General features: G+C 55.0%; 1 protein-coding gene across 1 annotated transcript in view; it reads right to left on the minus strand.

The window, feature by feature from the left end:
• Positions 1 to 13946, minus strand: part of SRRM3 (serine/arginine repetitive matrix 3) — a 50276-nt gene that overhangs the window by 18336 nt on the left and 17994 nt on the right. The window contains exons 2-3 of the mRNA XM_012640234.1: positions 12342 to 12612; positions 6295 to 6396 (exon numbers count right to left, since the gene is read on the minus strand). Coding sequence (XP_012495688.1) covers positions 6295 to 6396; positions 12342 to 12574 — 335 coding nt within the window. The 5' untranslated portion in view covers positions 12575 to 12612. The remainder of the gene's footprint in view (positions 1 to 6294; positions 6397 to 12341; positions 12613 to 13946) is intronic.

Here is a 13946-nt window from a genome sequence, read left to right on the forward strand (position 1 = left end):
CTCTGTCTTTCCTTTCCTGGCCCAGTCCCTGAGCCCCCTCCCCTCTGGATGCCTCCCTTCCCCTCCCCCTCCCCCCCAGTTCCCCTCCTCTCCTCCAGCCCTGGCCTCGGTCTCTGAAATATTCATAGCTTCTCCTCGCTGCCTGCCCCCCTGTAGCCTCCGAGGGCTCGCCGCTCGGCTCCCGCGAGGCTCCCGCTGCCGGGCTGTCCTCATCAATCACAGCCCGGTGGCGGAGAGTGCAGGCCTCCCATGCTCCCCATCCATCTTGCAGAACTCTCTTTTTCACTCAGCAGGGACTGGCTGCATCCTGTCCCTGCTCCAGGCTGTGGAGCCCCCAGCCGTCGTCTGCCGAAGACGCTTGTTCCTGCGGGCCCTTCTCAGAACGCTTCTTTTCCTAGAGGCAGCTGGGCTTAAGGCAAGAGCACCAGCTTTGAAGCCCCAGACAAGCACACATCATGCACTGTCTCTGAGTCGCTGTGTGACCTGTGGCCTGTCTTGCTCCTCTGTGAGCTTCTTCTCCAAGGTGAGACTGATAACTATGTTCCAGGCTGTTGGGTGCTGTGCAGTTTCTTTTGTTATATTGAACAAGCCCAGAATTGCTCCTCCAGAGGCCTGGCTCCAGGGTGATGGGCTCCAGGGTGGTGGCCTCCACCTTCCATTTTTCATCCATGCTGGCTCAGACAGTGCCCTCCCAGGTGAGGCTCAGCCTGGTTTCAGCAGATGTACCCTCACTCCTGGGCACCGGCCCCCTGGCTCACCCTGTCCCCGCCCAGAGCAAGGGAGGCCAGGGCTTGCATGGCAGAGCACTAAGGACCCAAGCTTTGGATTGACACAGACAAGTTTGAATCCAGGAAGGTCCACGCTCGTGGAGCCTTGAGTCCTTATCTATACAACCAGGAAAAGAGCATCCCAGCGTTGAGGAGAAGGTTAAGTAAGATTCAGTCTGTGAAGCCCCTGACCTGAGGCCTGGCCCGAGACTGCTGTCCCGCACCAGGTAGCCCTGTTAGACAGAGGGGACTCTGTTGGTGCTTAAACACCAACACCTTTCTGGGGAGAAAAGAGGCTGTGACATATGAAAAAGAGACAGAGTGAAGGGACGCAGGGTATAGCTACAGTGTGAAGGGAGACTTTTTAGGGAACCCACTAATGGATCTTTGAAGATTGATTTTGTACTTAAAAAAAAAAGAATGTAACCAAATATGACAGGGTTAGCTAGTCTTGAGGCCATTCCCAAGAATGCTGTTATATTCCCAAATGTCAAGCTGACCCTGACAGCCTTGAAGTCATACAAGTAGGAGGGAGGTTTTTGGGCGGTGAAGGAGGAGAGGCTCATGTCACCCCCTTGCCCCTGCAGAGCCAGACACCCCCACATCCATTCATTCGAACCCCGCTGTTCTTCTCCCTTGCTCCTTTTCCTGAAGCCAGTGGCCTCCTACCTCCTGCCCCTGTCCCTGAAATCTCCAACTCCCTCAGCCTGTCCGGCCCCCACATCCTCCCAGGGGCCATCACCCCCTACATGGCTCCTCAGCCACACACATACCCAACACACAAAACACAGTCTTCAGCAAAACTGAAGGGCACCTCGAATACTGTGTGGGCGAGCCGGTGGGAGGAGGGAGCTTCAGTTGATACCGACACAAAAAATGATGGTTATTTACAAAATAAAATAGCTCAGTTAGGGTATTGCGGGATCCCTCCTTTCCTTCTCACTTCCCAGCCTGGGTCAGCCACTGAGTCCAGGCCCTTTCTGAAACTCCTTCGTTCTGAACCCCGCCTTCCTGTACCTCCTTGCCCTCACTGGCTGCACCCCAACAGACATCTTTCCTTTCTTCCTCTGTCCTGGGGACAGACCTCCTCACCCTCCTTTAGCTGCTCTCCTGCATCTGCCCTTCCCAAGAGGGTCCCTGTCATTCTCCTGTCCCTGCTAGGGGGTTCATTTGGGATCTTGTCTGCTGGGAGCATTGAAAGATAGGCACAGGGTAGGAGCAGCAGGCTCAGAGAGAGGCACAAGATCTCAGAGCCTTCTGATAAGCCTTGTCCTGGGAGTTCCAGGGATAAAAATGGACCTTGGCTGAGGCCTTTTCTGCCAGCTCTGTGCTGCGGGTACCACGACATCTGCTTTCAGGGCTCTTCCAGGGCTTAGAAAAAAAGAAGATTCTCCAATGTTTACTTATTTATTTATTTTCGAGACAAGAGTCTCACTTTGTCACCTTGGGTAGAGTGCCATGGCGTCAGCCTAGCTCACAGCAACCTCAAATTCCTGGACTCAAGCGATCCTCCTGCCTCAGCTTCCCAGGTAGCTGGGACTACAGGCACGCGCCACCGTGCCTGGCTAATTTTTTTTTTCTATTTTTTGTTGTTTGGCTAATCTCTTTCTATTTATAGTATAGACGGGGTCTCGCTCTTGCTCAGGCTGGTCTCGAACTCCTGAGCTCAAGTAATCCTCCTGCCTCGGCCTCCCAGAGTGCTGGGATCCAATGTTTAAATAGTGCTTCAGAGTTCACAATGCCATTCATAGCCGCTTCCTGATTTACAGAAGTTCCCTCCCCCCGCCCACCGCCAGCTTTACAGATGAGAAAACTGAGGCCCAGAGAGGGAAAGGAACATTACCTATAGTATTGGGACCTTTGGGTAGGGCATGTAAGTTCACCTATAGAGCTGGCTCTGAGGATTCATGTGCAAACAGGACAGCCCTTGAATTGGCTGTCTGACCTTCCTTGCTGGAGATGTTAGCTAAGTTAGGTCTTTTAGCTGAGTCGTCCCCTCCCTACTTTATAGATACAGCTGTAGCTATGTGCTCTGAGTTCTAGATTTGTTTAACATTTTATGCTCTTAAATTCATGATTGCTATCTAGTTTATTCCTCATCATGTCTGCGGAGTAGGCTAGGGAGGTGTTGCCCCCCCATGAAAATAAACCAAGCCCCACAGAGCTGACCAAAGGGCATCCAGAGAGTCTGCTGCAGAGGGACAAAGACCATATCGAGGGGGAACACAGAGCACCACAGAGGACGCATGCTGGACCAGCCACTATGGGTGGGGCTCTGACCTTGGTGGAGACTGCCTATGGCATGCACTTTCGCATGCCAGCAGTCTTACTAATTAACTGGTTTTGTTTCCCATTAGCCAGGAGCATAATGGCCAATTGAAAGATGAATGGGTCCAGATAGAGGAGGGGGTGCGATTCCAGGCAAAGGGTCTGCCCTCTCTGCTTATTCACTTGGCTAGCATGGGCCTGCCAGGGTCCCTGGGCAGGGGTACTGATGAGGGGAAAGGGATGAGTCAGGCCCAGAGCCCCTTCCCTCGCTCCTTACAGTGCAGGGCAAAATACCACATGGTGCATATTATGATAATTTCTAATCCAGGTGCCAGCTACTATCCTGAGCACTTTACATGTATTTATCTTATTTAGTCATTTAATGCTCAGAACAAGCCTATGATGTGGGGCTTGTTAATATCATTAATATTCCCAACTTTTATTTATTTTTTCTTTTATATATTTTAATTTTTAAATAATATTTCTGTCAACTATATTGTCTATTAGCAATAATATTCCCATCTTAAAATCATTAATATGTCCATAGGCACAGCGAGGTCACACTATGTATAAAATTAGGTACATAGGGAAAAAAAAGGCTGGACTTTGCTCACTGTGTTTGTGTTAGGAAGTAGCTTGTGAGTATTGTTTTCCACAAACTTTCTCTCCCAAACATTTTGTTACACTTTCTTTTTTTTTTTGAGACGGAGTCTCGTTCCGTTGCCTGGGCTAGAGTGCTGTGGCGTCAGCCTAGCTCTCAGCAACCTCCAACTCCTGGGCTCAAGCGATCCAACAGCCTCAGCCTCCCAAGTAGCTGGGACTACAGGCATGCACCACCATGCCTGGCTAATTTTTTATATATATATTTTTAGTTGTCCAGCTAATTTCTTTCTATTTTTAGTAGAGACGGGGTCTCGCTCTTGCTCTTGCTGAGGCTGGTCTCGAATTCCTGACCTCAAGCGATCCTCCCTCCTCAGCCTCCCAGAGTACTAGGACTACAGGCGTGAGCCATCACACCTGGGCAATTTTGTTATATTTTCTAACTATGGAAACAATTATTCTTGAAGGTTGTTTATTGGACTGGAAAAAATAAAAAGAATTTATGGCAGTCATGAGAAGTAGGGAAAACATTGAATGTGCTCCAGTGAGGAGAAGAGTTTACTTTTATCCTGGGGTGATCAGTGAAGTGGCCAGATGCCAGGTCCACATGAAGGAACATGACCAATTTGTCACCAGCCCTCCCTCACCCCCAACCCTCACCTCTGCCTCGGGCCAAGACAGCCTGAGGTTCAGCACCAAGGACAGAGCCCAAGCCTTTGCCTAATCCAGGTCATCAGCCTCTTTAGCTTGCTGCAGTCATTGGAGTAGGATTTTCATACCATTTTAGGCGGCCTGAGCTAGAATAAGTCTTCCGGTTCAATCCCCTTATTGCACAAACAGGGAAACTGAGGGTTTTGGGGAAAACTGGAAAGGCCACGCTCTTCCAGAACCAGGGACACAGCAGTAAACAACACCAACAAAGATCCTGTTCTCCTGGAACTGACATTCTAGTGGGATCCTAGGACCCTACTAAGTCTATCCTATCTCCTGTCTCCAGAACATCTTATCAAGTTTCCCTGATCGTCAAATTCTCCCTGACCATCGAGTCTTCTAGGCACTGCCTCTTCCAGGGAGCTCTTCTTGACTGAGTGCCCAAGTCTGTCCCCATCTCTTCCCGTACTTAGCATGCACAGGGCGTGAAGTCTAAGCAGTCCGAGTGGCTACGCTATTTCTTTTTGTCGGGAGTTGCCAGTAAGTCCTGGTTTTAGATTGGAGGTTTGTGTTTCCAGCCAGAAAGCAGGGATCACGTCTTCCTGTCCTCTCCTCCCACCCTATGACCGCCAGCACAGGGTTAGGCAGGCAGCACAGACAACGAAGGAGATCTCTCCCGATGATGGAGACACTGCAATCTCTCTATGCCATATTTCCCAGTGGGTCTTGATTCTTAAAATCACATTCATTTGTTCACATAAAGAGAAGATCAGGACTGATGGAGAAGATTTGAGAGTCTTCCACTAAAGGGAGAAAGTTCCAGCTGGGGAATGGATGTGATCTCCCAGGGCGAAGTAAGGCAGAGATGGGGAAGAGAACTGAGGACATGACAGCACCTTGGGGAAAACCAGCCTCTGGGAAGTGGGCAGGAGGAGGGTTGACAGCAGAAGTTGTCAGAGGGACAGGAAGAAACTCACAGAGAACTGCATCTTGGGACCCAGTGGGGGAAGTAGGCTTTCAGAAGGGAAGGCACAATGACAGCAGATGCCAGAGAGAGGCCAGGGCCTGCAGAGAAGCTATTGGCTGTGGTCAATAGGACCTGGTGGCCATGGCCCAAGCAGGTCATGGGAGTCATGAGGGAGGGAGCCAGATGGTCACGGCTTAAGGAAGTAGTGGCCATGGGTGCTGCACACTGTTTACAGAAATTTGGTTGAGAAAGGAGAGAAAAACGTGGGATGGTAGCTGAAGGAGAAAGCAGAGTTGAGGGAGGGACGTCTTTTTTAGGACATGAATTAGGTTAAGAGGAAGGAACCTGGCAGAGTGAAGTGCGGGCTTGAGCTGGGGGAGGTGGCTGTTGCTGAAGGGGCCCCGAGAAGGTGACAAAGGAGAATCCAGAGACGGCCTCTCTCCCTCACACAGGGTGGAAGAGGAAAGGTTGGGTGACTTCCCAGGGAAGCTCTGGAGCTATATCAGGGGGTGTGATTCAGAAAGCTAGGACCTCCTGGGTTTGTAGGTGCTTGGGTAGCAGTGGAGAGAATCTGCTTTCAGGAGGTTTGAAAAGGGAGATGCTGGCACTGCTCTTGTGGCGCCTCGATGTGGTGGGTGGTGCAGGAGTTGCTGAGAGGTGCTGTGAGTTCTGGGAGGCTGAAGAGAAGGAGTTGGTGGGGACCAGCTTTGGGCCCTCACCTCGGGGCCAGAGAGGAGGACAGATCAGGCACGCTGAGTTTTGGGACTGCCTGTGCTGAGAGCTGAGCTTTCTCACTCACCCTTCCCACCGCTGAACCATAAATAGAGCCCAGGGTGGGAGGGAGAGGCCCGCGGAGATGTCCAGGTGCCCCTGCCTTGTGCCCTGGGCCAGGCCAAAGTTTCCAGTGGGCAGGGCACACCTTTCTCTCCTCCTCTTTCTCTTCTTCCTCCCCACCTCCTCACCTGAGCCCCAGCCCAGCCCCAAGCACCTGAGGGAGCACCTGCACCCCCCTCCTCCACCCCCACGCAGGTGAGCACTCACATGTGGCCCCCAGGCCGGTCCTCCCTGGTGAGCACTCCCTCCTTCTCCATCAGCATCTGCCGGAATGTCCCCACCTTCTGCCGGATCTCCTCCTCCGAATACCTGCAGTGTCACAGGGAGGATGAGGGCTGCTCTGCTGGCTTGGTTCCCTCCTGCCACCCCCCAACATGGCTCAGCCCAGTCCCCCATCCCTTGGTCACAAGCACACACTCAGGCTTGTAGTCACCTGTCCAAGGTCACAGATCAAGCCAGGCTCTCAGTACGGAGGAAGTTCAAGGCTTGCCCATTCTATACCAGCCCAGCCAACCAACCAACTAAACAGACAGACGACCAAAAGGAAGAGTTGTTCCAAGAGGTGAGAGGCGGGAGAGAGGAGATGAGGCGGAGCCCCTCCTCCTTGCTCTCCTCCACCCCGGGACAGCCTCCCTCCCACACTCACACTGCAGTCACTCTTCTGAGACATTTTAGGGGAGAAGAGAGAATCCTGGCTTGCAGACATACACGGCCTTTTCTGCCTTCCTGGCCTCAGTGATGTGTGCTCCTTGGGCCAGATGTCAGCCTGGGGGGTCTGCGAAGCACCCCCATCTCTGCAGGAGCAAGGCTGCCAAATGGCTCACCTGAGGTCCCAGTGCTGCTTTCATTGCTTCCCTCTGCTGCTGGCTCTGGTGGGAGTGCCTGAAGTCTGGGCCTCAAGGGAACCTCCTGACTTCTCTGCTCTCCTCTCCCTCCCTCCGGCCCTGAGCTCAGTCTCAGCCAGGAACCAAAGTCCAGAATTATCTGCTCATCATCCTTGTTCTCACACCTGGGGTCTATCATCATTCTCTCTCATTGCATCACTGTGACAGGCGCTGCTGCCCGGCCTCCCCTTCCCTCCAGGTTCTCCCCATCCAGCCAGTGTCTATGCTGCCCCTGGAGGATCTTTGCTCACACAGCTCCTGACCCTGTGCCTGCCACATAGCAGGTGCCCAGTGGCTGTTACTGAATCAATCTTGGGGTCCCAGACCCCTCTCTCTGCCCTTCCTGGGCTGCAAGTCCTGGACAGAAGACACGGTGGCAGAATAGGAACAAGGGTCTTATCTCTGTCTCTGCTCACCATCCGCTCTGTCCCCAGGGCAGGGCCAGCCCTCCCACTCAGCCATCCATGAAAATGGTATATTGTTCCTTCTCGGGAATCCCATCTCTCTCCTCCCTTCTTCCTTCCACTCCTTCAACAAACATTTGCAGGAGAGCAATTTGGCAATTCCCTTCAAAAGCCTTAAAAAAATAAACACATCCTTTGACGCAAAAATTGACTTCCAGGTTTACCCTGTGGAAAGAATCATGGCCAAGCACAAAGATTGAATCCTTGGATGTTTACAGCATGATGGATTCCCACCCCCCAACACACCAGGTTCGATGCCAGCCTTGCGTTTCCATAGCGACCTACACCTCTCAGCTCCTGGCAGGTGCTTCACGCTCTAGTAATTATCTGGTGACTGGTCTGGATCCTGCGCTGGCCTGGGGTTCCCTGAGGGCAGGGGCCTGGTCTGTCTGGTTTGCAGCAGTGGACCCAACGCCTGGCACAGTGCCTGCCACATTGTGGCATCCAAAATTTTTGGTCAATGAGTGAGTGGTGATGGAGAGGCACTGGAGAGTTTGCAGGTTGGGTTTGCATTTTGGAAGGATGGCTCTGGTGGCTGTGCATGGGAGAAAAGGGGCCTGGAGCAGGGAGGCCAGCGTCGGGCCACTGTGGGGTTCAGGAGGAGAGGGTCAAGTGAGAGCGAGAGAGCGGTCTTGGGATGGAGAGAAAGGAATGGACAAAAAACCATCTAGGAGGGAGAATGGCTAGGACTTGAGGACCGGTCGGATGAGTCAGGGGGATGTTTGGAAGAGGAGCTCTGCCTACTTCCTAACCAGGTGTCCCCTGACCCCGGCTAGGGTCCGACTCTCTGTAGGTTCAGGCTGCTATGTACTCACCATGGGGAGGGCTGGGGCCTGGCATGGTGGGAGTAAGGACAGCCAAGCTCAAGCCCTGGCTCCTCAGTGTCCACCTCAGCCCCTGTGTGGGCTGGGGCTCCGGCACTCAGTCTGGGCACCGCGCACTCCCTGGGCAGGTCTGGCACCCAGGCAGAAGGGGTGGCGGCCCCTCTCTGAGCAGCAGAGACACACCTCACCTCCTCTGGAGACTAGCTTGACACTGTCACCAGCACAGAGACAAACACAGAACAGACCCTTCAACTCTGCCCAGGCCCCAACTCACAGACCCCTGGGGGGGAGACAGAGACTGGCTGGGCCCCTGTGCCTGGGGGTCTTGGCACATGTGAAGACTAGGAGGTGGGAGCAGACCCCAGGGTTTCCTGGAGACCTGGGGCAGCACGCATGCAGGGCCCGCGGGGCGGAGGACTCCTCCCCAAGCCAGCAGGGCTGAGGCAAGTTGCCCAACTCCAGCGCCTGCCTGCTGGGAGCCGGCTGGATAAGGCGGGTGCTAGACTGAACAACTCAGAGGCTTGGGGCAGGTCCTTCTATGCCCCAGGGCATCTTGCTGGGAGAAGCTGGGCACCCAGGGATGACATCTGGCTATTGGACAAAGAGTCTCAAGGGTGACCACCACCTTGGAGTCTCCCTCCCCCTCCCCTCTCTCGAGGTCAACACTCTCAGCTGAGGCCACAGGGGACAGTGAGGAAGGGGACAGTCAGAAGAGCTGGCCAGTCCTGTTTTTGAATCCTGGCACCTCCCACTTCCCAGCTCTGTGATCTGGGGCAAGTCCATCGCTTGTCCTCACCTTGGCATCTACAGCTGTGAAATGGGAACACGCCTGCTTCTAGGTCGTCAGAGGATTCAGAGAGGTGATGCACTTATAGCACTTTGCACAGTGCCTGGCACATAGGAGGTGCTCGGAAATGATAGCTATTGAGGCTTATTTGTCCCAGAGCAGTGGGGACAGAGGCTCCCTGCCTTTCCCTCCTGAGACCCCAGCCAGGTCAGCACGGTACCTGGGATTTGGGAATCACCTGGGCCTCCTCTCTCTCTGCTCTCCCAGGATGCAAAGGCTGAGAGGGAGGGGGCAGCTGCTACCCAAACCGCCCACTCCCTGTGGAGGTGGCAGAGCTGGCCAACATAAGGCCATGCAGGAGGCTGGCTGGCATGGCCAGGCCTCAGACTCAAAGTCAAGGGCTTGTGCGTGTGGCAGGGGAGAGGGAGTCGGGGAGCAATGATGTCTGTCCCAGTGACCCCAGCCTCCTGCCTCCTGCCTCCCTGGATCCTCATTCCAGTCTTTGGGCCACGAGGCAAGGACATGCCAAATTTATTGTGGCTTTGGGGACTTCCTGGGTCAGTCTCTGGGGCAGGGGTGCAGTAAGGGGGCACCACATTTTCAGAGGCCCCTGGAGTGGAAAATGTCAAATTTTCCCTGTCTATCCCCAGACCCAGCGCTTCCAGGATAATTGCTCCCTTTGCCACAGCTCTGAGGAGGACAGTGGCCTCATTGTTCCCATTTTACAGAGGAGCAAACACAACAGGGAGAGGGGAGGGCTCAAAGCTCCAAGCTTAGCTAGGGGCAGAGCCCCACTCTGTCACCTCACCTGTGTCCTCGAAAGAAGGGGCATGGCAAGAAGGTAGCAAGGGGGGCTGGGGGCTGGGGTGGGAGCCTCACTCATGCCACCAAGCCTGGGGGCTCTGTCCCTGCCCCCGCAGTGACTGCAGGCTGAGGCTGCCTGAGAAGGTGACTCCAAGTGCACCATCGGTCACCGAGGATTACCAGCCATCCATCAATGTTAAGGAAAGGGATTGCTTTTTAATGGGGCCAAAGAGCATGTGTTCCTGTGACTGGTGGGAATATTTATCAAATGCTCGAGAACGCAGTAAATAAACGTGAACAAGCCAGTGTTTCTAGAAATGGATATTAATGACTCAATTTCATAAAAGAGCAAGGGTCCCTGTGTTTATTGAGCACTTTGTGGGGACTGGCTGGGGGCTGGGCCGTCCTGTTTGTGCATTCATCCAAGGACTCTCAGAACAACTCCAGGAGACAGGTGTCCCTATTTTACAGGTGAGTAAACTGTGGCTTGTCCCATGTCAGGCTGGGGCTGGAAGCTTGGATTGCTGCGTCTCAGCATGGATGTGCTGAAGGACAGGGAGGGCCGGGTTGGTCACTCATGGGCCCGCCTGGGGAGGCGCCAGGCTCAGGATGACCTGAGTGAGGGCTGGGGTGGGGAGGTGGCCCTGACTGAGCACCTGGAGACCTAGCGGGTGCTTCCTAGAGAGGCAGGGTCCTTGACACTGGAGGTCTAACACTCAGGACATGGCCAAATGCCATCACCCTCTGCTTGGGGAGGTGGAGGGGTGGTGAGGAAGGGGCCATAGGGGGCCAGTGAAGAGGAGGGGGCTTAGTGAGGGGTGAGGGGCTCAGGAAAGGGGTGGGTTTGGGGAGAGGGGGTCTTGGGAAAAGGAGTCTTGGGAGAGGGGGCAGGGAAGTGCAGAAGGCTGTTCCTGCCTATCCCCACCCACCCTCCCTCCCTCCTTGAGTCTCCCCACCCAGAAGCAGGTCCTGCAGTTTCATCCAGGTCCTGGGGGGCTCCCTACAGAAGGATACCCTGCTCCTTGCCCTGCTCAACCCTTGCAGTCTCATTTCCTCTTCCCATACCTGTGGCTCATCAAACATGTTTCCTTGCCGGCTGGAGGCCTCCTTTTCCTCTGTCCTCAGTGTCCCCCCATCAGCGCATCCATCCCTCTCTGTAAGGAGTCGCCTCAGCCCTACTTGGTCCCTAGCTGCACATGAGTACTAGGTCCCTGTGTCCCTTTCTTCCCTCTGCAAGCAGCCCTGCCTGGCAGCCAGCCGGGACTCTGGATCCAGGCTCAGCCCTGCCCCCGCCTTCCCAGTGGCCTTCAGCAAGTGACTGTCTCTGTCTGAGCCTTGGTGCCTTCCTGAGCTCTACAGAGACAGTGGCCCATGTCTTGGGGAGCCCAGCAGGCCTCAGAGGGCAAGCAAAGTTGCGGCTTGAAGGATTGCTGTGCACAGGCTGCGTCTGGCCCCGTATGGCTCCAGGCCCCAACCCTTGTGCAGGAGTTTCTGATTTCTCAGCTCCCTGACAGTGCAAGCCTGACGCGCAGGCCTTGCCCCCCAGGTCGGTGCCCTCAGCAGCCAGCCCACTGGTCTCAAAGCACTCGGGGCAGATGCCAGAGCCCGGGCACTCACCAGTTTTCCTTGGAGCTGCACACAGGGGACAGACTTGTTCTCTGTTTGCTCCAGCTCCATGTGTGAGGGCTGTCTTGTCTCCACCAGATTTGGGGAGGGGGTCCCTAAACCCTTACTGACTGATGGACATACTGAGTGGTTGGGGATCTCCCACACCCCCTCCTCCTCCGTCTGACAAACTCCTACTCATCCTTCAGGGCCTGTTCAAATGTCTTCCGACAGCCTTCCCTCTCGCTCTCAGAATCCCTCCCCTGAGCTCCTGAAACACTCGGCCCTCTCCTGCCCTGTCCTGTCACCATCATTCTAATCTGTTTTGTGACCAAGTTGGTTGTTAACATGCCTGTTTCTGTTCTGAGATGGTGGGGTCAGGGGTGGTCTTTGAGGACAGGAAGTGGCTCCAGTTCGGTCCTGGGTCCCAGTGTGGTCCAGCACACTGCCTGGTTCTGAACTGGATAGGGTGAAACCTGAGTCTGTGGGTGAGGCAGCCGTGATTCCTGTGCAGACACGGCGGGCAGCCCTCAACACACAGTAAGGGCCCGTTGCGCTCTCTCGCCCGGCTGCAGTACCAGCTCGGCAGTGTGATCCACGCATTTTACAGCCGGGCTCCAGTTGTCGCTGATGTTTACAATCCTCTCTCCCCTACCGGACCCGATGTTTCTGGAGGGCAGGGACTGAATCAGAGCCCACTTCAGAGCTTCACACAGAGCAGGCGGTCAAAGACAACTTACCAATTGAATAAACCAATAAATAAATGAAAAGTAGGCTGGGTTTACAATGGTTCCACTCCAACTAGTGCGGACTCTTGGCCCCTTCTCTGGACAAGGCTCCCGAGCTCGCCCGACTCCGCCCGCGGCCCCACCCCCGCCCCGCTCACCCCTGCTCCTCCATCATCTCCTGCAGCTCCATGCACTTGAGCTCCACGCGCCGCTTGCGCTCGTGGTCCAGGATCTCGCGGTGCGCGCGCTTCACCAGGCCCGGCTCCGTGGCGCGCAGCTCGTCCTCTGCCCGCGGCCAGGCCCCCGAAGAGGCGCCGGGCTGCGGGAAGCCGTTCGCGGCGTCGGGCGGGGACGGCATGCCAGCCGCCCCGTTGTTCACCGTGGAGGACATGGCGCTGGCCCGGGAGCCGCTGGCCTCGGCCGCCGGCCCTGCAGGACAGACACAGACACGAGGCGGGATGGTCACTTCTTGGCCACCTGCTAAGCTCCTCTGTGCGCGAGTTAATCCTGGAGATTTAAGGGCCCACTCATGGCTCTAATCCGCTTCCCCTCATGTTACAGAGGGGGGCAGACAGCAGGTTTGCACCTTTGGGTCACACCTCAGGGCATGAGGGAGGTTGGACACTGGGCTTTTTCCCCGTCTGTAAGGTGGGTGGATGCAGGCTGGACTAGATGGCCAGTGAGGGCCATTGGCTTGGAATCGTGTCATCTCTAAGGACCTAGCAACTCCCTGGGACAACCCTCTCTGCCTCGTGTGAATGCCTGGGCTGGGATGTGTCGGTGCACACCGCACTAACTACCCAGTTGTGTTTCCCCTTCAGGCTCAGTTTAAACCATTTACACACACGCCAGGCCCACTGTCCTGGCTGCCTCTGTCCAGGGAGGTCACAGACCACACATGCTCCTGCCTTCCAGTCTGCTCCCAGAGCAGCCCTACAGAGAGAGGAAGACGGAACTTTCTCCAAGTTCAACTCCATTCCAACTCCAGATGCGGTTCTCAGTTTTCTCACTTTGATCTGGCTAACTTCTCCAGAGCCAACATTCCAGGCAGGGGGCTCGCCCAGGTTGAGGCCCACAGGGCTGTCTCCTCCTTTTTTCTGGAAACACTGTTTTTGATGATGTGACCAAAGGTGATATTGGCATTAGCTTTCCAGGCAGCCATGTCCTCTTGCAGTCTCAAGGTAAGGGGGGAGTCAGCATGGCTTAGAAGTAAGAGGCCCTGACTTCACACTAGGCCCCCTGAAGTAGAGCAGATACACACACACACACACCAAGGACTTCTATCTTAACAGAGGGGAGGCACCTCCTGAGCTATTTCCATTTCCTTTCTCCAAGGCTCTGCTAGTTGCTAAGCAACACGGAGGCCTCCTTCCCAGGGAGTGGGATGGGAGGGAGGGAAGGAGCAGAGGGAGGTAGGAAGAGAAGGGGTTGGGCCTGCCTGGACATCCTGGATGGGGCCTTCGCTGCAACTCCTCCCCCAACACACCCTCCCCTCTCTGGCCTCAGTGTAATGGGGTGGGGGTGTGAAGAGACAAGAAACTGGAAGGCAGAAAAGAGAGAGGGACTGTGAGAGGCACAAGAGGCTCTGAAGGGGACAGAGTGACAGGAGGTGACAGTGGTGATGAGAACATAGCTCTTCTCATATGTCCTTCCCCCTGAATCCCAAGTCCCTGGGTTCTAGGTTGGGTTCTTCCACTCTTTGCTGTGTGATCCTGAGGATGTCACTGCCCTCTCTGAGCCTCTGATCCCCACCTGTGCCTGGG

The sequence above is a fragment of the Propithecus coquereli genome, unplaced genomic scaffold (genome assembly GCF_000956105.1).
Source record: "Propithecus coquereli isolate 6110/MARCELLA unplaced genomic scaffold, Pcoq_1.0 Scaffold150, whole genome shotgun sequence".
Lineage (NCBI taxonomy): Eukaryota > Metazoa > Chordata > Mammalia > Primates > Indriidae > Propithecus > Propithecus coquereli.